This window comes from Ochotona curzoniae, unplaced genomic scaffold (genome assembly GCF_017591425.1).
Source record: "Ochotona curzoniae isolate NIBS_2020 unplaced genomic scaffold, NIBS_Ocur_1.0 contig_2692, whole genome shotgun sequence".
Classification (NCBI taxonomy): domain Eukaryota; kingdom Metazoa; phylum Chordata; class Mammalia; order Lagomorpha; family Ochotonidae; genus Ochotona; species Ochotona curzoniae.
In genome coordinates this window covers 8263447-8290832 of record NW_024465556.1, presented here as the reverse complement: position 1 = coordinate 8290832, position 27386 = coordinate 8263447, and the positions used below count along the sequence as shown (strand labels likewise).

General features: G+C 40.3%; 1 protein-coding gene and 1 long non-coding RNA gene across 2 annotated transcripts in view; one reads left to right on the top strand and one right to left on the bottom strand.

Moving 5' to 3' along the window:
- Window positions 1–7269: 7269 nt before the first annotated feature.
- Window positions 7270–26278, bottom strand: LOC121153483. The gene is made up of 3 exons (XR_005883403.1): window positions 26109–26278; window positions 25227–25297; window positions 7270–7348 (listed from the first exon to the last, which is right to left on the bottom strand). It is a non-coding gene; the product is annotated as an uncharacterized LOC121153483 (long non-coding RNA).
- A 430-nt stretch (window positions 26279–26708) lies between these two features.
- The window catches only part of CCDC6 (coiled-coil domain containing 6), a 101933-nt gene continuing 101255 nt past the window's right edge, over window positions 26709–27386 (top strand). Inside the window, exon 1 of the mRNA XM_040975810.1 lies at window positions 26709–27241. Within this exon, the coding sequence (XP_040831744.1) occupies window positions 26939–27241 (303 nt within the window). The 5' untranslated portion in view covers window positions 26709–26938. The remainder of the gene's footprint in view (window positions 27242–27386) is intronic.

Genomic DNA, 27386 nt, shown 5'->3' with positions numbered 1-27386 from the left:
TAGAAAAAAAAATTGTGCTTCAGTGTTTATAAGGCATAATTTGTAATAGCCTCAGAGAAGCAACCCAAATACCTGTAGACTGGTAAAAGCAATAGCAATTGTACAAAATACATGTTCTAAAATGGATAAGCCTTAAAAACATTACATTAGATTAAAATGCGAGGCACAAAGAACCACATATTATTTTATTCCATTTAAAAGAAATATCTTGAAAAGGCCAATTTATGAAGACAGAAAATAAAATAGGCAGTTGCCTGGGATGAAGGATTGAGAATGGGAGTAATTACAGGTGGACATATAGTTTCTGTTCAGAGTATTGGAAATGTTCAAAAGTTAAGTTGTGATGGTTGCACAACTCTGAGAACACACTATACACTGTATACCTAAATGAGTTATTTCATGCATATGAGTTACATCTCAAAGCTATTCAAGTGCAGATGAAACGAACAAACACCTTGAAAAATAAAACTCTTCAAGGTTTTACATGGAGAAATAGAAAATGTGAAAGAAATGAAGTATCAGTGAAACTGAATCATCCATAAAGGTAAATTCCCAGAAGAGAAAACTGCAAATCAAAGAAGTATCAGAGATGAATTCTTCTGAACATATAACAAAAAATATTACCAATCTTATATAAAACTATTTTGGAGCTGGAAGAGAAGAGGAAATAGCTTAGAACAAATTTTGTCAGACCGAAATAATCTTGAAGATATCTTCTTTTCCTAGATTATTGGCAATTCATAAAGAAGTGTTAAATTTTATCAAAAAATTCTAGTTGTAACAATTATATAGATTTTCTTATTTTTATAAAAAGAATAATATATTTTGACCAAGTAAGATTTATGCAGAAAATGTATTACCTCTGTAATTAGTTCTTCCTAGAAATGCAACCTTGAGGTTAACATCATGAGCACAAATTATAAGACTATTAAATTATGTCTTATTAGTATATTAATTAATATATGAATTTCTGTTCATCAAAATATAACTGGAGATGGGCTCTTGGCACAACCATGAAGACACTGCTTGTCATGTGTACTACACCTGACAGTGCTTTGGCTTAAGTTCCAACTCTACTATCCGTTCCAGCTTCCAGATGCTGTGTGCCCGAGGAGACAGCAGGTGATAACTCAAATATTGAGGACCCTGTCAGCAACATGGGAGACAGACTGAATTCCCAGTTCCTGATTTCAGTCCGTCATAAGTCCAGGTGTTACAGGGATTTGGAGGAGAGGATTAATGGATGGCAAACCTTTGTCTCTTTCCTGTCTTTCTCTGCCTTTCAAAAAAATATTAACTAACTAGAGCAGACTGGGTAGCCTAGTGATTAAATGCTTGCCTTACATGCTCCAAGATACATTTGGACACGGGTTCATGTCCCAGCTGCTCCAATTCTCATCCAGCTCCCTGCTTGTGGCCTGGAAAAAGCAGGGGAGGATGGCCCAAGTCCTTGGGACCCTGCACCTATGTGGGAGATCCCCAAAAAAATCTCCTGGCTTCAGATTGGCTCAGCTCTGGCCATTGTGACCACTTGGGGAATGAACCTGTGTATGGAAGATCTTTTTCCTTGTCTCTCTTTCTCTCTGGAAATCTGCCTTTCTAATAAGAGTAAATAAATAAGTATTAGCTAACTAACTAACAATCCACTATGAAATGGAAAAGGAAAACCACTGACTTAAAGAAGACATTTGCAACACATACACCTAATAAATAACTCAAACTTAAAAATACATAACATAAATATTTTAAATATTAATGACCCATATAAATACATTTAGATAACTCATCCAGTGACATACCAGGGCAGTATTGTGTGAAAGTCTCCCTAGATGCAGATAATAAAAATATTTACTGTCTATAGTGAATGCAAAGCAATAAAATTGATAAGGTGTCTGCACTTCATTATTACCATGAACTCAAAATTCTAAATAATGTCATCATGAAATACTTGTCTAGAAAAAATTTACCAGTACAAGTTTAAACTAAAGTATGATTCACAGACCTAAAGTAACTCAAGACCCTGTCAGGAAATATATAGTAAAAATAATTCACAGGTAATATTAAAATCTTAATTATCTTTTTGATTGCTAACAGTCTACAATGATAATACAAAATAGTGGATAAAATGGCTCATTCTTTTAGACTGCATCATGGCAGTGGCACAAAGTACCAAGTGGCACCAAGACACATTGGATTCTTTCCCACTACATGTTCGCTGAAGAATAGCAACCTAATTTCTCTTAAGAATGTCCCCAGTGGGGCCTGGCACAGAGGTGCTCGGTCTGATAGCCTAGTGACTTAATCCTCACATTGCCTGCACCAAGATTCCATATGGGCACCAGTTCGTATACCTGCTGCTCCACTTCCCTTCCAGCTCCTCACTTGCATCCTGGGAAGGCAGCAGAAAATGACCTACATGGGAGACCCAGAAGAAGCTTCTGGCTCCTGGCTTTGGATCAGCTCAGCTCAGCTCCAACTGTGGCCAGTTGGGGAGTGAATCAGTGGATGGAAGATCTTTCTCTCTACCTCTCCTCTCTGGAAATCTGCCCTTTCAATAAAAATAAATAAATCTTTTAAAAAAATTAAAACAATGTCCCCAATGAAGCAGCAAATATTTTATCATCAAATATTTTCCCACTGGGTGCAGGGGGAGGAGGGGCTTATCATTTGATGCAAAAAAAAAATTAAAAGAAATGAAGAATGACACCACATAAAGATCAAATAATCCATTCAACAACAAGAGATCACCATAATAAATGTATATGTGATAAATGCCAAGGCATCTAGCTACATGAAACAAACATATGAATGAATTTAAAGGAAGACATAGACTTAGACTCCAACACAATAATAGTGGGGGACTTTAATACCCCTTTAACATCAATGGACAGATCAATGAGACAGAAACTCAGCAAAGAAACAACAGGACGCACCCAGACATGACAGTAAATGGAATTAGTTGATATCTACTGAACCCATCATCCTACAGATAGAGAATACACTTTTTTCATCAGTACATGGAATCTTATGGCCATGTTATAACTCATAAAAAAAGCCTCAGCAAATTTTTAAAAATCAAAATTATACAATGCATCTTCTCAGAGCATCAAGGAATGAAACTAGAGACCAAGAAGTCAAAACACCCAGGAAGACATGCAAATATATGGAGACTGAATAACATGCTACTAAATGATTTAGAGAGGAAATCAAAGGGAAAATTAAAATATTGCTTGAAACAAATGAAGGCATCAACACAATATATCAAAACCTATGTTACACATTAAGGCAGTGTTAGGAGGAAAGTTCATCTCAATCAATGCTTAGGTTAAGAAACCAGAAATGCATCAAGTGAATCAGCTATCCTTACAGTTAAAGGAAACAGATAGACAACAACAAAGCAATCCCAAGGTTAGTACAAAAAGAGAAATAATCAAAATAAGGAAGGAAATAAACCAAACAGAGACCAGAAGAACAATGCTATAAAATCAATGAATCAAGGAATGGGTTCTTTGAGAAAATCAATAAAACAGACTCCCCACTAGCCCAACTAATCAAAAAAGGGAGGGAGAAGATACTCATCAATAGCATCAGAGACAAGAAAAGAACTATAATAACTGATACCTCAGATATACAGATATTTATTAAGTACTGTTACAAGCAACAATATGTGAATAAATCAGAAGACCTAGAAGAGATGGATATCTCAGCTATGATGGACTATGTCAATCAGTGGATTTTTCAAAGATCTCATAGTGCTTGGAGTGGCAAGATTGACAGTGATTCATAACTGTGGCAATATCAAGACCACTTGAGCAAGAACCTCAGAGCATGCCCTATATCCGGGACCTGGGGAGGGTGGGAAATTGGGTGGGCTTCTCCCTTAAATACCCCCCTTTGAATATGAAGCTAACAATATGGAAAACATACTAGTATTATCCACTTTCCTGTAGCCCTTGAACCTTCTTACCCTAATTAACTATGTAAAGAATGTCAAAATAAAATTTATTAATAAGAAAAAAAAAAGAGATGGATAGATTTTTGGACACATACAATCAACCAAAATTGAATCAAGAAGCAGTTAATAACATAAATAGACCTATAACAAGGACTCACATTGAATCAGTAATTAAAGCCCTCCCAGCCAAGCAAAGTCCTGAACCAAGATGGCTTCATTACTGAATTGTATCAAATGCTTCAAGAGGAACTTACACCAATCCTCCACAAGCCTTTCCAAATAACAGAAAGGAAGACAATCCTTCCAAACTCTTTGTGTGATGCCAATATCACCAGATAGAGACACAATAGAAAAAGAAAACAACAGAACAATATCCCTGATGAACACAGATGCAAAAGTCCTCAACAAAATACTAGCCAACAGGATCTGTGGATGATCCCTTTTAGGAGACCGCGACTGAAGTGTGACAATGGTGCCGAGAAAGATCAGGACAAACAGGATGCAAGGTGAGTGAAGCAATAATGCACACTTTATTGAACTCGTATGTGTCCTGTGTTCATTGCTTTTCCTTGTTTTGCTGTACATTATGACTCGAGATTCACCTCATGTCATTGCATGTATCAGTAATTTATTTATTTGGTTTTCTTAGTGTGTTACCTTTCACAACCCTGCTCATGTCGGTTCTTTCACGAAGCCCCCTCTACTTTAGGCAGGTAGGTGCCCTCTCCGAGATTTCACAGCATTCTGTAGGTCTATAACCTAATAAGACCACTTACCATATTGAATGCAGCCTATCATAACTTTTAAACAATGCAGCTAGGGAACCAAATTCCCAGCACAAAGACTAGCATATAATACAATCTTGTTTATGATATTCGGATTCTCCAGAGAAACAGAAAAAACACAGTGTACTTCCAAAGGAATTTCAAAAATTTCATAGAAAACTAAATTAACTTTGTTGTAAAAAAAAAGTTTTGGGCCCGGCGCGGTGGCGCAAGTGGTTAAGTCCTCGCCTTGCACGCCTGGGATCCCATATGGGCGCCAGTTCTAATCCCGGCAGCCCCGCTTCCCTTCCAGCTCCCTGCCTGTGGCCTGGGAAAGCAGTCGAGGACGGCCCAAAGCTTTGGGACCCTGCACCCACGTGGGAGACCCGGAAGAGGCTCCTGGCTTCGGATCGGCATAGTATCGGCCCGTTGCGGCTCATTTGGGGAGTGAATCATCGGACGGAAGATCTTCCTCTCTGTATCTCCTCTCTGTATATCCGCCTTTCCAATAAAAAAAAAATAATAAAAATAAATCTAAAAAAAAAAGGTTTAAAATCATGTCTTTTTTTTAACAGTGCACATTTCCATGAAGTTTTTTTCAAAAGATTTATTTATTTATTGGAAAGTCAGATATACAGAGAGGAGGAGAGACAGAGAGGAAGCTCTTCTGTCCGATGATTCACTCCCCAAGTGAGCACAAAGGCTGGTGCTATGCCGTTCCGAAGCCAGGATCCAGGAACTTCTTCCAGGTCTCCCACATGGGTGCAAGGTCCCAAAGCCTTGGGCCGTCCTTGACTGCTTTCCCAGGCCACAAGCAGGGAGCTGGATGGGAAGTGGAGCAGCCGCGATTAGAACGGGCGCCCATATGGGATCCTGGCACGTTCAAGTTGAGGACTTTAGCCGCTAGGCCACACCGCCGGGTCCTCCACGAAGTTTTTGGGGATCCTATGTATATGTATTTATTTATATCCCTCATACATATGATGTAAAAAAAAAGCTTAAATTAAAATAAAATTGTCCTTTGCTTCCATTTTCCACAAACTTAAAAAATATCTTTGTATACATATATGTAGACTCTTGGAGAGCTTATGATGTAGATTCAGCCTGATTTCCAGTGGACACAAAAGGCAATGCTCACTTCAAGTGAGAGAGGCAGTAACTAACTCAAAGGCAGTCAAGCAAAAGTTCTTTCCTGAGCAGAAGCTCTCTCTTGATAGATTTTTTTCCCCCTGTTATTCAGGTATCCAACTAATTGCCAAGGTCCACTCACATTAGGAGGGCAATTTGCACCAGCTGCTGATTCACATGCTAAACCCATCCAAAAACATCTTCATTGAAACACGCAGAACAACACTAGAACAACTATTTGGATACCCCAAAGCCCAGTTAAGGTAACACAAGGTAAGGTTTATTCACTGAGTTTGTCTTTGTCATCACTCTCAGAAGAATAGATATGTAAAGGCCATTTCTGCAAAGCAAAATAAAAGAGGGTGTACAACTCACAGTGTGCCTTTGCAGTTTATTACTCATAGACAACCATATCAAAAGATTACTACATGGAAAGTTCCAGTTATAAACAATAATTTTCAATAATTTTATTATAGCATATTATTATAATTATTTGGTCTTGCTAATCATTGCTATTATCTTACTATTCCTAATACAGTTATTATTTACTATGGCTAATATAAATTAAAAGTTGCAAGCACCTGCTGGGAATCTTGGAATGTATTCTCCATGGATAGGGGGATTAGTGTATACAGAATTCAAGTTTTATTTTGCCCGAGAATTAACTTCTTATCTGAGCAGCAAAGACTATGTAAGATTGAGGGAGGAGAACACTCGTGTAAGGGGGACAAGCAATACCCACACAGAAGGTTCTTCCCCAGGTTAGATTCAGGTCACACTAAGAAAGAAAATTCTTTGATCAAAATCTAGTGCCCCAATAATTACATGCACAGGACTCTTCCCAGCTGGAGGAAATCCAAACAGCTCTCCAGAACTGGAATATCCACTACTGCTATCCTCAGGGATCAATCTTGGCTCTGAGTTAGTTCCTATGGAAACCAACTACGTCTTGTTTTTCCTCTGGTGATGTTCAAGAAAGCCCAGACAGACTCTTATGTAACATATATTCTAATAAGTGGCTTTACACCAAAATAGATGATTAGGTCCTCTGGAAAAAAACAAAGCAATGGTATTGTGCAAGAGGCCAGCATGTTCCCAAGTTGCAAATCCTGGAAAGTAATTATTCTCATTTGTCACACTGTGTTTCGCTTCTTTATTTCCAAGAAAAACATGTATACTTTAGAAAATACATTTAAAAAACTAAAAAAAGGAAGCTTAACATGACCATAAACATTTTTTCTTCTTGTATTGTGGAAAAGAATGTCAAATATAATATGCAATCCTTTTTCTTCTCCCCTCCAACCTCACCATTCCCCTAGCTGAGCTACACAATCTAATCACTTGGTCCTTGTTGGCCCTGCCAATTTCTCTCCCAACTAACTGCTTAGTTAGTTGATCAAGTACTTACTGAGTAATTATCTTGGCCCAAGTACTGTTGTAGACATAGTTGTTTGTTAGTAAACGAATTCAGTAAGTTTTCTGCCCATGTGGATGTCACATTCTGTGAGAGGAGACAGAAATAAATTTGTCAACAAATTAATAAGCAGAAAACTACCACACCTGCCTTCAGATTTTGGCTCTTGGCCACAAACTGGTGCTTTTGAATGTGCTTTATAATAAAGCAGGAGAGAGCCTGGAAGCTTATCTAGAGAGAACAGAGTAGTCCAGCACTGCTTGAAAATGTGGAGCAGTGTTTGCCAAGTGTGGGCACCTGCCTAAGATACAAACTCCCAGACATACTAATTCACAGCTCCTAAAGGTAGGACCCAAGAATCACTGGTGGCAATTACAATAGCTCATTGGTTTTTCAAAATGCTACAAAATATCTGTGTGGAAAAATCTAGAATACACCCATGGAGCAGAACCCTCACCAGGGCCACACTGAAAAACCACAATCTGATTTCCATAGCTCTCATGTGTGGTTATTGGTTTAAATAACTGTATGCATCTTCAATGGCAGACGATTAGAATGATGACCAGAAGATTAATACACTAAGCAACATAGACTCAATAAAAGTGTTGAGATTACCGAGAGATTTCATTTCTCTTCCATTGTGCCCTTCAAGATGTAAAATTATTTCTTTTCATGCTGCCAGAACAAATGGACTCCAATCTGGTGTTGCCCTGCACCACACAATTTATTAAATGACATTTGGAAGCCCTCATAAAAATGACAAATATATGTGCACTTAGAGCTCTGAGTACAGTCAGTCTTTCAGATCATCAATCTACTGTGACTACATTTGGAGATTTGGTGTGTGTTTGTGTACACATGGACCTTGTGTAAGGAAAGCTCCCTTCTCCCTCAACAGAATCCAAGAAAATTAGAGAATGGGCAAGATTGATATTAGCCAGTCTTCCAGCTGTAATGCAATCTGTACACTGCTAGCTCAGAACTCCAATCTGCAGCTTTCTCTGCCGAATTGCCAGTGTACCTGTGCAATGATCTGTTGGACCTCCATGCTATCTTTAATACGCATCTAAAGCATTCAACAACTGAAACTGAGCTGACCTTCCTGTTTCCCTCCCTTTTCCTCATCTCAGTTGATCCTACCTCCTGTCTAGTTGTTCAGTGGCCCTTGATTCTTGTTTCTCTTTACACAGACCGATTCATGGAACAGCACTTTCTATTTCTGCTTGAAAAGTATGTCCAGATGCACCCACTTCTCCATGTTAACTCTCACCATTGCAACCTGCCCTCACATTTGCACTGTATCAACATAGGAGCCTTCTGAACGGTCCCTTTACCGTCATACGTGCCCTTCCTTCAGCCTCCTCCAGTGGTGAGAGGGTTTTTTTTTTCATTTTATTTATTTATTTATGTTTTCATTTTATTGTGCAAAATATTAAGGAAATGTTAAAGAGAGAATACTACACTGACAAAAAGCCCTGGAGCTCGACAAGATCCAGCTTCAACAATTGTCATTCCCTTTTATTTATATTCCTACCCACTTTCCCCCCAGTCTTAAACTAGAGGAGGGCCGGAGAGAGCTCCTCAATGACTTCCTACCTCATTCAGATGAAATCTAAAATGACTGCATGGCACACAAGTGCCCCTTCCCTCCTTCTTGATTGCCCCCCAAGTCATTGGCCTCCTGGATGCTCCTGCCACAGGCCCTTTGCACTTTTTTCCTAGAATGCAGACTCTCCCTTCCCCAGTTGACTCCAGTGGCTTGCGTGTTTCCTCTCTCCACATCTGTCAGCCTGATTCTGCTGACTGCCTATACGTGGCAAAATCCAAATGTTCCTCTTTCCTAAATGCCTACTAATAGCTATAGTTTTAAAAATCTGTACTATTTACTCTCCAGCTATGCATCTTTATACAAATGTGAATTCCCTTATCTGACTTGTGCCTGCAAAGATGTAATCCTTTCTTGTAAAAAGACACTAACCCTTTCTCTGAGCTGTCCAGTAGGTGCCACGCTGCACTCAGTAATACTTGTGTGAAGAACAAGTACTGTATAATCCTGACAGTCATAGCAATTCATTTGCAATTCTACTCAATTTTATTCTAGTGTTATATTATAACATGATAATAATCCAAGCAATGCTCTTTACTATTTCATTTTATTGGACAAGAAGGGAGATAGAAATTTTCCATCTGCTGGTTCACTCCTCAAGTTGCCTGAAGGACCCTAGCCGAGTCAAAGCCAGGAGCTGGAAACTCAGTGCATGTCTCCCACACAAGTGACAGGAATCCAACTACTAAAGTGATCACCTGCTGCTTCCTAGGGCATGCATCAGCAAGCTGTTTGATGAGAAAGCAGTCAGGACTTGAACTCGGGGACTGTGGTATGCGATATGGACATCCCAAATGGGGTCTAAACCACAGAGCCAAGTAATTTAACAGCTAGGTGATTGTGAATGTACTTAATGACACAGAAGTAAATATTTTTAAATTACCAGAAAGTGAAGATTCATGTCATGCAAAGTTACTACATAACCAACATAGAAATTGGGATTTGGTGGTTGCTGAAATGAAGCACAATATCCCCCACAGAGCTTAGAGGTTTTCACTGACCTCCTACCCCCCAGGATCTCACTTGTAACTCAAGAACCTAACTGTTTAAGCAGAGTCAGTTCTGAGGCTGGCCAGACCCCTCCTTGTACCTGTACCTCAAGGGATGATACTTTGAGTATCAGCCCTATGTGTCTTTTCATCTGTATATTCATCTTTGTATTTACTTACCACTACCTGACCTCCCAAGACCCAGAGAAATGCAGGTACAATGAGCAGATACTCTAAATCTGCAGAGAAAGCCCAACCATCTGTGGGTCCATGGTGCCTTCCGGAAGTGGTTGTCAGACTCCATCAACAGTTCCCACTGCATTTGTATCACTCTTGGCTCTGCCTTCTCATTGCCCACCATTGCTATAGATGTGAATGTGGAATCGAAGGGTCCTTTTGGTTTGGTGTAGGCCTCTCTGAGGTGCTGCAATACCCAGGCCTGTCCTATCTCTTCACAGAGACCCTTCTTCACCTCACCCAAGACCCCCCATGGGTCTCCTTTTTCCCAGGATTCTCAACCCTCAATTAGGAAGTTTACATGAGTGCACTGGTAGTGCAAAATATGTTGGACATCTTCCCAAAATAGGAAATTTAGTATATTCCTTATCTATAGTTGAGAAATCCACTGTGACTAAAGTATGATTAGACAAAATCAATTACTACTAATTATCATATTTTAATAACAATAAAAATATTTTTGGAGCATTGAATGGAACAGTCCTAGTGTTCAGTGGTTTACATGTAGTGTATTATTAGATTTTCCTGGAATTTCGACAACTAGAAAACATGTACAGTTATTTCAAAGGAAATGTTTCAGGTATTAAGAACTAAGATATCTAGAGTGCTAGCAGTAGTCTTAACAAAAGAAAAGTTAATAGAGAATATTTTTAATAAAAATACTTGATATGGATTAACAGCAGACTGGATGTTTTACATGACTTAGTTCTATGTCATATGCACCGCAGCGTTATAGGACTATTATTATTTGCTCTGTTTTACAGATGAGAAAACAGGGACACACATTCAGTAAATAATGTACATAGCAGTCATCAGTAGAGATGAGGCCTGCACTCCAGCCATTCAGATCAGTGCCCACATGCTCAACTGCCATGCCAGCAACTTGGCAGCTTGCCAGGAGCACTCCATCATGCACCCGCCATTTTATTAATAATCTGAATGCAGATGTAGAAGGCATGCATTTTCATGAGATGTACACAAAATACAAAAGCAGACTGGAGATGCTAACATGTTAGAAGATAGAAACAGCATTCATAATTATTTCCCTAGGCACATTTGATGCTGCAACACTTTTGGAGTTGAATTCAGGGCTTCAGAAAAGTATTTAGGTTGGATAACGATTTATTGTGAGGAGCTGTCCAGGGCGTTGTAAGATGTTCAACAGCAGCCCTGGCTTCTGACCACAGTTGCTAGTAACAGCCTCCAATTGTGACATCAACAATGTCTCCAAACATTGACAAACGTCACCTTGGAGGTGGAATTGCTTCCAGTTGAGAACAATTGACTTAGTCTTTACCACATATTATTGTTATTTAACTCTCATAATTGTGATAAGAGGTAGAGAGAGCCATGATTCCAGGTGGTGTGCTCTCATCAAGATGAAATTAAGTAGAGAATAATGTCAATCCCCGCACTTAAAAGCAAAACAATAGAAACCCACGATGAGAGAATTATGAGAGCATATGTGGAAAAAACATTTAAGTTTCTAGATGCATACGGTCTAAAAACTAGTAGGAAACATTTACTGAGGGCTTAGGCTTTTTCAGATTCTGCTAAGTGCTGTGTACACGGGTTCATTTTGCTTGTAATCCCTGTTTTAGAAAGGAGGAAAATGAAGCTTTAAAAAGTAACAAAGGTGCTGGCACAATGGCTCAAATAGTTAATCCTCACCTTGCAAGTGCCAGAATCCCTTTTGGGTGCCAGTTCCTATCCCAGCTGCCCCACTTCTCATCCAGCTCCATGCTTATGGCCTAGGAAAGCAGTAGAGGTTGGTTCAAAGCCTTGGGACCCTGCACCCAACCATGAGGGAGACCCAGAAGAAGCTCCTGACTCCTGGCTTTGGATCAACTCAGCTATGGCTTTGAAGACCTTCGGGAAACAAATCAATCGATGTAAGACCTTTCTGTCTTGTCTTCTCTGTTAATCTACCTTTCCAATAAAAATAAATAAATCTCTAAAAATATGTAAGTGACATATAACAGCAGAGGTCAAGTGACATTGCTGTGACTTGACTTCAAGCAGTCTTGCTCCAGAGTCAGTGTTTTTAACAATGAAATAGTATTACATCTCACAAAATGTAAGTCAATAAATAAAAAGACTCCTCACTGCTATGTATCTGGGACAACAAATATTAGAGCATTTAAATACATGTTGAAATTCGATTTGAAATTGAAGTTATATTCTCCACTGGCTCTGATGGATGTGCAAAACAGAGAATCAGGTGGGACTGCACAGGCTCTTGAGGACCCCATCAGAGTTGTTTGGATCTAAGTTCATTCCTGGCACTAAGTCAATGCTTTCTCTAAGAGCTCTGTAAATTCCTCTTTCTCCTCTGTTTTGCACAATCTGTATTAGACATTACACCAACCCAGATCAGGAAATGAATCCCTTTTGTGACTTCACAAAACTTAAGGCATGATCTAAAGCTTTCCAGGACCTACAGTAAACTAGGTGGAAGGCTGTTACAAAACACCCAGAGTAGCATATTTTAAATCCCTACTCAAGATATTCTATGCTGAAATCACTTCAGGCAGGACAACATTGGGATTTTTCCCAGGGGTGTGCTGGCCTTTCCTGCTTGCAGCTTCACTCCCTCTGCTCTGAACTACAAATTACCCTCCTCTTTTATAGAAAACAATCTGCTTTTCCTAAAGAGCAGGAACATTTTATTTTCCAAAAGGAGAGTTTAAGTCCTTGTTACATTTGGAACAATAATTATGATCTTCTCTGGTAGCGAGCAATCCTCAGTCAAGGTCAATTTTCACTTCCCAGGGGACATTTTTGTTGTTACACCAAGGGAAAAGAAATGTAATGCTACTGGTATCACATCTTTAATGGCCAAAGATCCTGCTAACCAACCTTCAAGACACGAGACAGCTCCCTACAGTAAGGAATCCCAAAGTCTAAAATGTCAGTGGTTTCAAGGTGAGGAAATGGCACAATGGCTCATCCATTTCATTTAGCTATAAGGAAGATTGTACTAACAAGGCTGGCTTGAGATGAAGACTTACTCCTCTCTCCATTGTATGCAGAGGTGGGGGACCCATTTCCCCCCCAAGGATATTATCAAGGAGAGGCACATGTCAAGTAGAATGACACTAAATTTCTATTCTTATTGTTTAACAGTGGTAACATTATCTGCAATTCCATTCAAACAGTGATATCTAAGTTTGCAGTGGTGGCTAAGGCTACTCTCAGGACTCAGCAAAATTCTGACTGTTCATGAAATTGAACAAGAGCCCACAGGTCTCTTTAAGACAGCACCTCAGTGTTTAAAATCTGTCCCTCCCGTCTGCTTACTTTTACAGTCTTAGCTATTTTTGTTGTGGGGTGTGAGAGAGATCACACAAGACAAGTTTAGGATGTATTATGGAGCCTTTATGAACCAAGCTTGCTGATGGCAAGGCACACTAGAAATTAGTATATGACAAGTCCATTTGCTAAGACAAGTGGCAAGCCAGTGTAAATTACAATCCTAAGAGGAACAAATGGTCATTACCATGAAACCAGTCTGTTAAGCTAAAGACCTCTGTCCCAGCTTCCCCAGCAATATAAGCTATCTTAAGAGATAAGCAGTGAACAACTTGGACACACTTACAAAACTGCAAATATTTAACTTTTCTTGATCTCTTCTCTGGACTGCTACATTCCTACATATTCTTTTCTGTCTGACAAGCCGTAGCAAAAAATGCTCAAATATGTGAGAAAAAATTGAAGCTTTCTCCACCTCACTCATGTTATTATTTTAAACATTGGAATGTGAATGAGGTGTGAAATAATACTACAGTACAAGAGTACAATAATTACCCAAATACCTTCCATTTAGAAATAGCATTTTATGTTTACATGTTACCATGTTATCTTTAAATAGCTTTCACTTCTACATTTTTGTAAATTATCTGTATATTTTTGTTTGCAAAATCATCTGCAAAAGAAGTCACAGGCAAATACTGGTTTATGTCTTTTACCTGCATTCCCTAAAAACAAAAAAATCAGCCAAATTCCATATCACACACTATATATGTGTATATGTGTGTGATATATTTATATGACATGATACAGCCAATATCATATCACACACTAAAAAATTACCACTAATCCCTTAATATTTTCAATACTCAAACAACATTCAAACTTCCCTAATAATCTCTAAATCTTGCTTTTTGCATAATAGGATTTAATCAATTCTATCACTACTACTTATGAGCTCTTAAATATCTTTCAATTTATAATACTGCTTCAACTTTTCTTTAATGATATTGAGCATTTTAAGACATCAGTTATGTTCTAGAATGATCTGCTTTCAGAATATGATGTATTAATTATTCAGAATATGTCCAACTTGATCTTTTATACCTTTACCATAACCTGAACATTGGATGTTAGGATATGTTTCAATTTGGGTTAAACATTTTACATATATTTCACAAATAACATTTGGAATGTCATAATGCATCTCAATATTAATAGACATACAATGTCTGCCTCTCCCACTTTTGTATTTTTCACTTTTCTAGTATAAACTTTAAATAATTCAGTATGTTATAAAATTCAAAGAATATATGATATTCTCCCCCTCCTTCCTATTGTCCTTCTCCCTCCCTTTCTCTCTCCCTTTTTTTCTTAAGTTTTTGATGACATATTTTCAATTCACATTATGATCAAAAGGTTTAATACTTTGCCAAAAATATTTCTAATAAGTAAAAATTTAAAAGACCTTAGTTGATGGAACTACAGACAATGATTGTAAGTAGTAATTGAATGCAAACGTGATCATTTCACTCATATGCAGAACATTTTAAAGGAATCCCCAATCTTTAAAACTCAGCATAAATGTGTTACCCTAAGGAAATGCTCTACTCATATTACCAATATTATATGTCCTTCATCACTTTTTTCCCATGAATAATAAGGAACCTAGGGTCTCTTTAAATTGTGGATTACAATTTATCAGCACTGCCCCCCTCTCTCTGACCAAATGTTAAGTGGTTAGCCATTCCTGTGAACATTAATAAAATTTCTTTTGAAACTGATAGCTTTGAGGAAGAAAGAAAGTGAAAATAATAAAGTGTTCTCCGTGAACAACATGAAAAATCCAATGAGCCAAAGGATGAAGACAATTATTCAGGCAATAGAAACTTTTCTGGAACATTCCCTTTCAGTTTAAATCACATAAGCCTGACATCAAAGCCATACTTGATTCTACCATATCCATTCTGACAATGATCAATGCATGCACATCAAGGAAATGAAACTGAACTCTATCCCAGACCATCTATGTCACATAATCTTTTCTGGGTTAGAGATTCAAGTGACCCACAAGGCTTCAAGGGTTTTCCAGTGTGTGGTTCTCAGTGCTATTGCAAGGGGCGATGGAGACACTTGGCTATTCTGTCAGCTCTGCCACAATGCTTGCTTTGAAAATGAGAATTTGCTGCATTGTGCTTGACATGTAAGGAAAGAATTTGAGCATGAGGCAAATTTTGTGCTTACTTGGATGAGAGGTATGATTTTGCCCGTTAGAAACACAAAGTTAAAATTCACGGTGGACACACATTATGAACCTAGAGGGGAGAACAGGGTAAAGGGGAGGAAATTTGTGAGAGGGGCAGGAGAGAGCCCACTGCCAACTAAATTGTATCAAAAAATAATAAAATAATTTTTTTAAAAAAAGGAAACACTAAATTAATACTGAAAAATGTACCTAATTGAACAGAACCAAATAGGAATGCATGAAAAATCATAAACATACTACCAGTTACCCAGTTACCCAAGATCACTTTGAGCCAGGAGTTCACCCAACCATATCTCATGTCTAAACTTTAAATTCAGGTATTCCTCCTTCCACCACTGCATTGGAATTCAGCAGAGGCAACTGAGCCAACCTCCACAAACAAACTTCAAGCCTTTCATAAGTCCTCTATTTGCTCTATATATTTCTTGCCATGTAAAATGCATAAAGATCTGTTGTTTCATTGTTATTTTTTAATATCTAAGTTTTTAAGTATTGTGCTTCTACCCCAGTTCCTCCCGTCCACTGTGTTTTTTGCTTGTGATTCTTGCCATGAAATGCATTAAAGCAGGAATGACTATTTTGTAAAATGGCTAAGTCTTGTCTTTCAATGTGTTCTGTGAAAGGAATCAAGGGACAGCAAACCAAGTCAGCAATCGGTAGAAATGGACTTCATTTCATTCAGCATCTTTGAAGATGTGAGACATGGAAGAACTGAATGGTGAGGATTGAGGAATATTTTCACCAATAAAAATAAAAGCAGACACAACAGCCCTACAGCTGACCCTTGGATTGGAAAAATCAAACTGTTGACTGAAAATGTGCTGCTGGTGGAAAATGGAAAAGACCCAAATGCCAGTCAGAAATGCTTTCTTTATGGCTTCTGTTTGCTTTTACAAAATAAATAAAAAGCCTTCCTGGAGATGAAGGTTTATAAAAAAAAAAATACCTTCCTACATAGAATGTAAAAAAATTTAAGTGAGCTTTCTGCAATCTTTTTTACATGAGAATGTTTGATAAATGTCAGATTCTACATAAGTAGAAAAGAGGAATAGTGCCCACCAAAACCAAAGGCAAATGTGAAGAACATCCCAGTAAAATAACAACAGGAGACTAAATCAATGAACAACCCATTCCTAAAATGACAGGACCAAATTACCACCCATTCATGTTAACCCTGAATGTAAATGGCGTAAACTCATCAATCAAACATCATAGATTTGTAGACTGGATTAAAAAGACAGAGTCCATGTATTTGTTGCCTACAGAAGACATATCTCATCAACAAAGATCAGTGGAAACTGTATCTCACAGAGTTTGATTTTTTTTTTGTTTCATCTCTTCAAAACTCTCATTAAATTCTCCAGTGATTCATAGATCATACAATAGCATCATTTTCTTCAAGAAGGTTCCTGATTTTCATTTCTTCAGCTACATGTTAGTCATTCAGTAGCATGTTATTTAACTTCATGGTGTTGTTAATTTCTTTTTTATTCCTGTTGTTGATTTTGTTTTTGTGGCATTTCATTTAAGGGGATGTATAGCAGCTGTGAAATGGAGACTGCCATACCCAGTAACATGTCACTTAATTTCATGGCATTGTAAATTTCTATTTTTCTTCCTATAGTTGATTTTGTATTGTGACTTTTCATTTAAGGGTATGTACAGTAACTGTGAACTGCAGACTAACATATCCAGATATGAGGATATAATCTCTACTTTAAGACAAAGATGGACTTACAATGAAACTGTTTACTATATCCTGACAATAGGATGCTGAACTCTCTACCGTTGTCCATGCCTGCAATGATGGACATATGACTGTGTATGAAGAACTATATTTTAGTAATGATATAGAGGAACAAGTGGGGGGAGGAATTGGGGTTGGGATAAGAGAAATCCCAGGAGCCTATGGAATTGAATCATAAGATGATAATAATTTAAAAAGTAAAAAAAAATGCACAATATTTTGCATTAAACTGTGTAACTGCAGTATGATCAGAAAGCATCACACTGGATCTCCTGAGGGACAAGAGAGTCCATTTGTTAAGAGCACATGCCCTAGGGCCCAGCACCATGGCCTAGCGGCTGAAGTCCTCCCCTTGAACGCACCAGGATCCCATATGGACACCGATTCTAATCCTGGCAGCACCGCTTCCCATCCAGCTCCTTCCTTGTGACCTGGGAAGGCAGTCAAGAATGGCCCACAGCCCTGGGACCCTGCACCCGTGTGGGAGACCCAGAAGAGCTCCTGGCTTCGGATTGGCACAGCTTCAGCAGTTGCAGTCACTTGGGGAATAAATCATTGGGTGAAAGATATTTCTCTCTGTCTCATATCCTCTCTCTGTATACATATCTAAATTTGCAATAAGAAATGAATAAATTTTTAAAAAGAGCGTGTGCCTTGAAATTAAGCATTTCTCTTGAGTACCAGGGGGAGCTATGTATCAGGACAACAAAACAATTAGAGCTAGTAAGAAAAAGTGCTACTTGACAAAATAATGCCAGCGGATACATGTAGAAGAAATGAAAGACCTTAAGAAACTGCTGATTGAACATGGGATTGTTCACGGATGCTAAAGCCAGTAAGTCATGTGATGATGAGAGACAGGATTAAAAATGTACCCAATGTCAAGATGTCACTCTGCAAATTACTTGCTGGAAAGAAATAGCAAACCATGGCATGGCAAAGGCGAGACTCAAAATGCTTAGGTCAGTGATTCATGTCAGCATTCAGCTTTAGTTAACAGCTAGACATCCTGTGCCCCTAGTGTGGTATATTGTGAAGTACACACCATCACCTATGATATGTTGTGGCTAAAATGGTTAATCCAGATCAAAGCAAGGGTCAGATCTGTTTTACAGGGACTATAAAGGGCGGAGGAAAAAGTCAAATTACTGTCAAAAGGGAAAATTAAGCAAATCTAGAAATGGAAGTATTTAGTATTTCAAAGACATGATTAAGGTTCTGGGTTTGCTCTAGGAACATAAAGTGTAGGCATCCGGGAAGCTCACGTGTCGTTTCAGAGTGTTGAGCTTGAATAGCAAGCCCTACTCCTGACTCCTATTCCTACTGATACGGACCCAGAAAGGACTCAAGGGAGTGGGTGACCCACCACATAAGATATCTGGATGAAGTTCTGATTTTGGTCCTCAACCCAAGATCCATGGCAGCTAAGGGCATTTGTAGAATGAACCAGCAGATGGAATCTCTCTTTCTCATTCAAACAAATAAACAAACAAAAAATGAATTAGCAATTGAGACAGAAAAATCAAGTACAACGTAATCAGTATTCTTTGGTATAATTTTGGTTTAAAGAAACCAATTGCAGAAGACAAGCTGAGGATATATAGAAAGTTTTGACATTTACAGAGTATTATATGATATTGACAGAACTACCACTAATTCTCTTGTGGATAACAGTTACAGTGTGGTTCTGCAGAAAATTTAATTGGGAAGAAACATTGTGAAGTCCTCATTCTGCTCTAAAGTATCTGAACATGTGAGTTCCTTTCTTGGAAAGAAAAAAAAAATAGCAGCTGTTCTGATTTATTTCCTAATGGGTGACATTCAGATTTGCCCCTAATTTCTGTCTCTTGCCTCTTGCTCTTATATAACCTGTGCTGTGGTCTCATTAACATTCTCAGTCTATTTTAATTATTTTTTGTCTATATTTCTAAGCTAATTTTTCCCTATTTAAAATGCCATCCCCCACATTCTGTATATATAAGAAGTAATATATTTGCCTAAGCATTTATCATATTTGCATGTACATAGTCATCAAAAGCATTATGTTGTTTCGATGTGTTTTATGTTAGATGTTTCAATGATCAGTGATGATCCTTATAAATATATAAAATGTAAACATGAAGGAGTCACAGCCACCATGAAGAGAAGCGGTTGGAAATCAATGTGTGAGTAGTTTTTCAAGAGGACTTCACTGGAAGCATTCTGTTTCTTTAAGAAAAAAAGGAAACATCTAGAAGAAATATGAACCCAATGGCAACCCTTGCTCATCCAGGGTATTAAGTCACATGTTTAGGTGTGTCTTTTAAAGTTTTCTCTCTAAGAAAGAAAAGTGCACATAGGTATGCTATGCTCGTTTTAACCTCATTTCCAGTTTATCAGTTGAGAAATCTGGACAATTTTCTTAATTTCTTCCAGCCGAGTTACCTCATTTAAAAATAGTAATGATAATGGTTCCTGCCTGATGTTGTTGTGAGAATCACACAAGCTAATATCCACAAAGCAGTAAGGCATTTAGCTGGTTCCTGACACAGAATAAGCTCCCACACATGAATTATTATCTGTGGAACCAGTCTTGGGGCCTAGCTCATAGTCACTTTTCAGTGTGTTATGCGACTGAATAGCCTACATGCATGTACATTCCCTAGATCAATCTTGCTAGTTAGATTCATTTTTTCCTCATTCCTTTTTCATTGAATTAATTGTTACCTACAATGATTGTGTAGTTATCAGCTCATCCCTAGAATTCCCTTAATTTTATATTTAAGGATTTATTGTCAGTACATTAAAGTTTTTAATCCTTGTCTTTTTTTCTGGTTATTTGCCCTTTTAATTATTAACTATTTCTCATGTAGCAATTTGTCCTTTATTTGTATTCTTGGATAGTATAGTTGTGCAAAGAATTCCTGGTGCATTTGTTCCATCTCAATATATTGATGAATTATTGACTTTAAAAAAAAGATTTATTTTACTTTTATTGGAAAAGCAGATTCACAGAGAGAAGGAGAGACAAAGATCTTCTGTCTGCTGGTTCACTCCCCAAATGGCCACAGTGGCTGGATTCAAAGCCAAGAGCCAAATGCATCTTTCAGGTCTCCTACACAGGTGCAGGGTCCCAAGATCTTGGACCATCCTCTCCTGTCTTCCCAGGCCACAAGCAGGGAGCTGGATGGCAAATGGAACAGCCGGGATATGAACCAGTGCCCATATCAGATCCCAGCACATGCAAGGTAAGGAGTTAGCCACTGAGCCATTATGCCAGGCCCCATTACTGCCATTAAGAAATCTGGTTATGCTACAGTAGTAGGTAGTTATTCTCTGTAGGTAACCCATCTTTTCTCCTTATTTTCTGGTTTCATATAAGACTGCTTTATATTTTCTTTTAATTATTCTTCATGTGTGCTTAATTTACTCTTGATACAACTTCATTTTTATTTGCCCTCTCATATTCTCAAAGTAACTCCTAAGAATGTAGCTTCTATTATTCTAAAATGTTCTTGAGCATTATCACTTTTAATGTCTTTTCATTTTTCTTTTTTGTTCTTTAGTTCATGAATAGCTTTTAGATGTATATTGGACTTTGTAAATTCATCTTATACACCTCTTATTTATTCTAATGTGTTTTCATCCATGTATCTTTCTTTTGCAATTCAATTTCCTCAGACCTATCTTCTACTTTGCTAATTCTCTTTACAGTTGTGCCCAATCTGCTGATTCATCTAATTCTTAGACTTGAAAATGTAATCATGTAATGCAATGAAAACTGCTTAGATAGTATTTGCCAGTTAGATTATTTTGTTGGTAACTGAGATGACATAATGCTAACAATGAAAACAAGAACCACTCCACATCAGTGACTATAACATGATAGAAAGCTCACTCACTCCGCAAATATCCCGTTTCTGGCTAATTCAAGTGATGGATGCTCTTTTGCCAATGCTTTAGTATGCCTACCTCTCAGATGAAGTTTTCAAGGTTCAATCATCGATATTCCTCCATTTCTTGATGCCATCTTGCTTATTTCCTGCTTTGAACCATCTGCTTTAGTGCAAATCATTTTATCTCTGTCACACAATTCTTTTGTATGTTCCCTTTTGCTTTAGAAAGTTGAACAAAGCTAGTTTTGTTGACTACAGTTATGTTCCTGATCTTTAGTTAGTGGGTCTTAGCAAACTGTATGTTTAACTTCTAGCACTTCTATTTAGTTTCTATGTATTTCTGACTATCTCTTACTCTTTTAAATTTTATTTTGCTTTTTTAAAAAAGTATTTCTTTTACTTGAAAGTCAAGAGTTACAAAGATCTTCCATTTGCTGATTCATTCCCCAAATGGCTGCTGAAATGCTCTGTAGTCAGGAGCCAGGAACTTCTTCCATGTCTCCCATGAGGCTGTCTGGGCTCAAGGCCTTAGGCCATCCTTTGCTGCTTTCCCAGGCCAGTAACAGGAAGCAAGATCAGAAGTGGAGCAGCAGGGACTAGAATCAGGGTTCCCATATGGGATTCTGGCACCACAGGCAGAGGTTTAGCTGGCTATGCCACTGTACCAGCCACATGTAAATTTTGCTTTAAAAAAAAATTAAAGGATTTCTTTACATATATGAAAGGCAGAGTCACAGAGAGGAAACAGGAAGAGAAAAATCTTCCATCTGCTGGTTCCCTCCCCAAATGGCCACAACATCCTCTTTGATATCACAGGCTGGGATTCTGCTTTGAGTGAGAGTTACTACATAGTGAAGGGGATTTAAAACTCTTTTCTGGTCAGCCGTTCTCCATGGTCTCTGTCAAGGAAATGTCTAGGTGTTGCAGGCTGTCAAGTAGAGACGCAAAATCATGTTTTATTTATTACTGAAAGTTTTACTTGATTCTCTTCTTACTTCAGTTGATGAATTCCTTCTTCTGTCATCTATATAAGTGGTTTTGATTCCTATGAAGAATAATGAGTAAACAAAAGGAGAAGGATGGAGACGAGCTATGAAATTGGTTCTGTATTCATGATTTCTCGCTGGGGTGAGATGTTGAAAGAGCAAGGCCAGATTAATGTTCATAACTGGAAAGTATGGAAAAAGCAAGTTAAGGAAGTAGAGTGGCTTTAGATGGCCATAGTAGGAAGTATGGATGGCGGTATTTGGTCCAGGGTCCCCTAGCTAGATGACTTTCAACAAGAGCTGAGAAGTAGTCTCTTGAAGACTCAGTGGTATGTGATCCGCATATTGCCAGAAAGGTCTCACCAAAATGGGCCTGCCTTTGCCATGGATATGTCCTCCTTGATTCTCAACAGGGGGCACTTCTTTGCCTAAGGGTTTTGGTTGGTGTTCTACTGGCATCTAGTGGGTGGAGGTTACGGATGCTGCTAAGCAGCCTGCAATGCACAGGCCAGTTCCATAGTCTGTGACTATACTAACCCAAACATCTGTATTGCCAAGGCTAAGGAACTTATTTCCAGCGACTACACACAGCCTCTAAAGCACAGGCATATGTAAATAAGCATTATCAGCTAACTTTCAGGAAGTTACAGCCTCACAGGGGCACATTCTTCCAGGATCTTACTTACATCCTGACACTCTGTGTGATAGCCAGCACATCACTGATGAGTTTCAATTTCTGCGAATTTATGCTATGGTGAATGCAGTAACCTTACTAAATCCAGAGTTTGAATAAATTCTCTGACATCTCAAGGAAGTCAGTAAGACAGTTTTTATAGCCACTAAAAACTGGGCAGCAGGGCATAGCACAGTGGCCTAGTGGCTAAAATCCTCACCTTCCATGTACCAGGAGCGCCAGTTCTACCGCAATAGCCCCACCTCCCATCCAGCTCCCTGCTTGTGGCCTGGGAAAGCAGTTGAGGACGGCCCAAAGCCTTGGGACCCTGCACCAGTGTGGGAGACCTGGAAGAAGCTCCTGGCTCCTGGCTTTGGACCAGCATGTCTCTAGCTATTATAGCCACTTGGGGAGTAAATCAACAGACAAAGGGTCTTCCTCTCTGCTTATCTGACTTTCTAATAAATATAAATCTAAAAAAAAAAAAACAAAAAAAACCCAAAAAACACACCATCAATCGGGCAGCAGGGTAATGTGGCCTAGCAGTTCAAATGCCTACATCTGGGTTTGACTCCAGGCTCTGGCTTCTGACTCTAACTTCCTGCCAACAGAAACCCTGAGGTGCAGCTGGAATTGCACAAGCAGCTGGGATCCTGCCATGTATGCAGGAGACAAAACTGTATTCTTTCATTATTTTTTTAAGTGATGAAAACAAGTTTTTTTTTTTTTAATAGAGATTGATTTTTTACTGGAAATAGAGTTAAGGGGAGGAGAGACACAAAGAGAGATCTTCCGTCCGTGTGTTCAGTCCCCAAATGGCTGCAACAACTGGGGATGGGCTGAACTGAAGCCAGGAACCAAGGGTTTCTTCTGGGCTCTTGTGTGGGTGGAGGTGCCCAAGAACTTGGACCAACCTCTACTGCTTTCCTAGCCACAAGAAGGGAGCTAGAAGGGAAGTGAAACAGCTGGGATTCAAACTGACGTCTGTCCATATGGGATGACGGTGCTGTAGGTGGAGGGTTAGCCAGCTACACCACTGTGCAGGCTCTAAGTTTGTATTTTCAGTCCCAGGCCTGGTTGCTGTGACTATTTGGGGGAGTGTACCAATGGATCCAATGGATGGGAGCACTCTCTCCTGGTTGGAGAAGCAAAGATGTCCTGTTGCTTTTCCAACAATGCAAAACAAAAGGCGAATCCCCAAATACTGGCTAGCTTCTTTGAAAAATTAAGCAATACAGCTTCTATTATTTACGTCATTCTTTTTGCTTACTATCAAAAACACTTGAAGTTCGCAAGACACAGGAAAAATTAGTTGCAAAAACGACATGACACAAAGATTCTGAAATTGTGTGACACAGCTGAATGATCAGGTATCCTTTTCCATTGTTGATTTCATTCTGCAACCTAAATTTAGGGCGAAGTTATGTTTCATGATTTCTCCGATGGAAATGATTATCCAAATTTGTCTCTTTTTCCTCTGGCAGAGCGTGCTCACCATCCATTCTGATTCAGTTGCCCCAGAAAGCTGAGGGGTTTTATCATGACATTATTGGTTTTGTAACTGTGCTTCATTGTAATGCTATTACTGAGCCAGTGTTGTGATAAATGGTTGGTTTATAAGGGAAATCACTTTTACAAGAAGTACAAAATTAGACACGCTTCTGCTTTGCAATAACAATAAAAACCACAGTGGAAAAAAATATCCTCCAGTTTATTCCCGTCTGTATCAGCATGAAGCTTTGGAAGATGACTCCCCCCCAACCCCAGTCTTCTAAACACGATTATTGCGCGCAAGTACCATGTCAAAATGCAGATTTCCTCCAAATCCTATTGAAAACCAATAGAATCTGAAGCTTACCATGACGTGGGCCCTTTAAGAAACCCAGGCGCTTCAAACCCCGCCCTCTGCTGACTCGGAGCCGTCGGGCCGCTTTTTCCAAAGCAGTTGGTTTAGTGATAAAAACTCCAAGAGAGCTAATTTGCCCCCTGCTCTGCCTGGAAGGAATGTTCCTGTGGCAATAAGCTCTAAAAGTGGAAGACTTACGATAGGACGGAACAATACAAACTTGTGAAGTATGGAAGCCAGACCCACTCTTCAGAACCTATCACAAGCTGAATAAAGTGGAAAGAATGCTGTTCAATGGGTTTCCCCGCGCGGCTTGCTACTCGCTGCTAACTTCACTCTTCCATTTTTACCCACCAAGTCCGTTTTTGAAAAACCCTTTCCAATTTAAGAAGCTCGTCGTCCGGCCTACGGTTCCTAACAAGGCAGAGTCAGGGAGTAAAGAGAAGTTTTGATAAAAATGAAATCGGATCCCTGGGAGCAGAATTACTTACATTGGTAGTTCCCCTCTATACACCAGCAGGGCCTGGGTGCAGGAGCTCTGGAGCTTTACACCAGAACACACCTAGGAGAGACAGGGAAATTAATCGCAGCTGATTTTTTCTAATTTGTTTGCTAGAAGCAGCCATCTTGGTAGAAGATGATGTCATTGGGAACACTTGGCACGTTCGAGTTGACTCTGAGGTACCAGTTTCCATTACCTATTGAATAACAGTTTAATCATCACATTGAATTCAGGTTGCAGGAGACTGGGAATGAAAAAAAAAAAAATCATCCAGAGCCATCTCTTTATTCTTACCAACACGTTATAAGCCTGTCCAAAAGTTCAAAGCAATGGAAAAAAAGTTTTCACTTAAAAAAATTTATTTTTCCTGTTTCCATGTGTTTGTTATTCCTTTGACTAAGCCCTAATAATAAAACAAGCCTGGTCAGTTTCACTTTCCAATTTTTATACCTCAGTGAAAGCTGTTTTGTGTCATCAGGGTAAAGTCGTTAGAATCATCTCACCTGCTGGGCCAATTTCCTGTGAGCCTTTCTTGGGAGAAGGGGAATAAAAATCTGAAAAGCTAGAATGCCGAGTTAGACCACCTGGAGTAGTTAGTCGGTTTTATTTTTACCTAGCTAAAGTTTCCTAGGACCGAGAGAAGCGATGGCTGGTCTTAGTGGTGATTTTGTTGTACATTGTACGTATCATGTGGTGTCTGCAGTTACTCCGGAAAATTGGCACCTCAAGAGGTGCGTTTCAATCGTTCCACACAATGTTTCTCTTTCATTTTGGGGGGATTAGACTCCTGCTAATGTCTTAAATCCCACTGTGTGACGTGCCTGGAAATGCTTGCAAGATGCAAAGGGAAAACAGAAAAAAAATTTGGCACCTTGTTTAAGCACAGCGCGCTGATGAGATTATTAAAAGCCGGTGCGAGTCTTCGGTAAATTCCTACTTAGCGAGGTTAACCTGTAGCCGCGGCTGTTCTATCCGGTTCAACCTCCTTGCAGAACTTTTCGGACTCTCGGCTCTCCACAAAGCAGAGAGCTTCCAGCCGAGCACTCTGCTCGCGAAGGTGAAACTGCTGCTGCTTTGCGTGACACAGACAGAGGGAGACAGGCGCACGCCCAGTCGGCGGAACACCGGGCCACCGCACGGCCGGGGCTGGATCCCGGAGCCGAGCTGATCCTTCCACGTGTCCCCGGCACCTGCGAGGTGGCTGCGGGCACTGGGTTTCCATCTTCCCGGGAGCGGCCGCGAGCCCGGAAGAGGTTGGGCAGCCGCGGACTCGGGGGACTCGGAGGCCCTCCCTCGGAACACGTGCGGCCCGCGAGCCGGTGGAGAGGCGCGCCGGCCTGCCGTCGCCGCCGTCGCCTCCGCGGACAGCCCTGCCGGCCAGCGTCCCGGCGGCTCCCGGAGCTCTCGGCACGCTTTGCAAGGGCCGGCCTAGCGAGCGCGCCAGGCCCGGCTGGAGCGAGCCCCGGTGCAATACTGCCCGAGTCCGGGCGGGGTCTCTGTTCTCTGGCAGAGGCGGTCCCTTGGCAGCGGGAAGCTCCCTCTCTTTCTCTCGCCGCCGCTCCGAGTCTGCGCCCTGGTGCCAGGCGCCCAGCTCGGCGCTCCCCTGTGCTCGCCCGGCGCCCACTCATTCGCAGCCCAGCCTTCGCCGCCGCCGCCGCCGCCTCCCTGCTCCTCCTCCTTTCCCCCAAGCCCGCCGCGGCCATGGCGGACAGCGCCAGCGAGAGCGACACGGACGGGGCGGGGGGCAACAGCAGCAGCTCGGCCGCCATGCAGTCGTCCTGCTCGTCGACCTCGGGCGGCGGCGGCGGCCCCGGGGGAGGCGGCGGCGGTGGGAAGTCGGGGGGCATTGTCATCTCGCCGTTCCGCCTGGAGGAGCTCACCAACCGCCTGGCCTCGCTGCAGCAGGAGAACAAGGTGCTGAAGATCGAGCTGGAGACCTACAAACTCAAGTGCAAAGCGCTGCAGGAGGAGAACCGCGACCTGCGCAAAGCCAGCGTGACCATCGTGAGTGCCCCCCACCCCCACCCCCGGGGGTGCGCCGCTGCACCGGCCCCCTGCCAGCCCCCCGGGAAGAGGATGCACCCGGGACCGGGCAGCCCCCAGCGGTCCACGACCAGCACATTCCCGGCGGAACCTGCTGGCCTCGGCG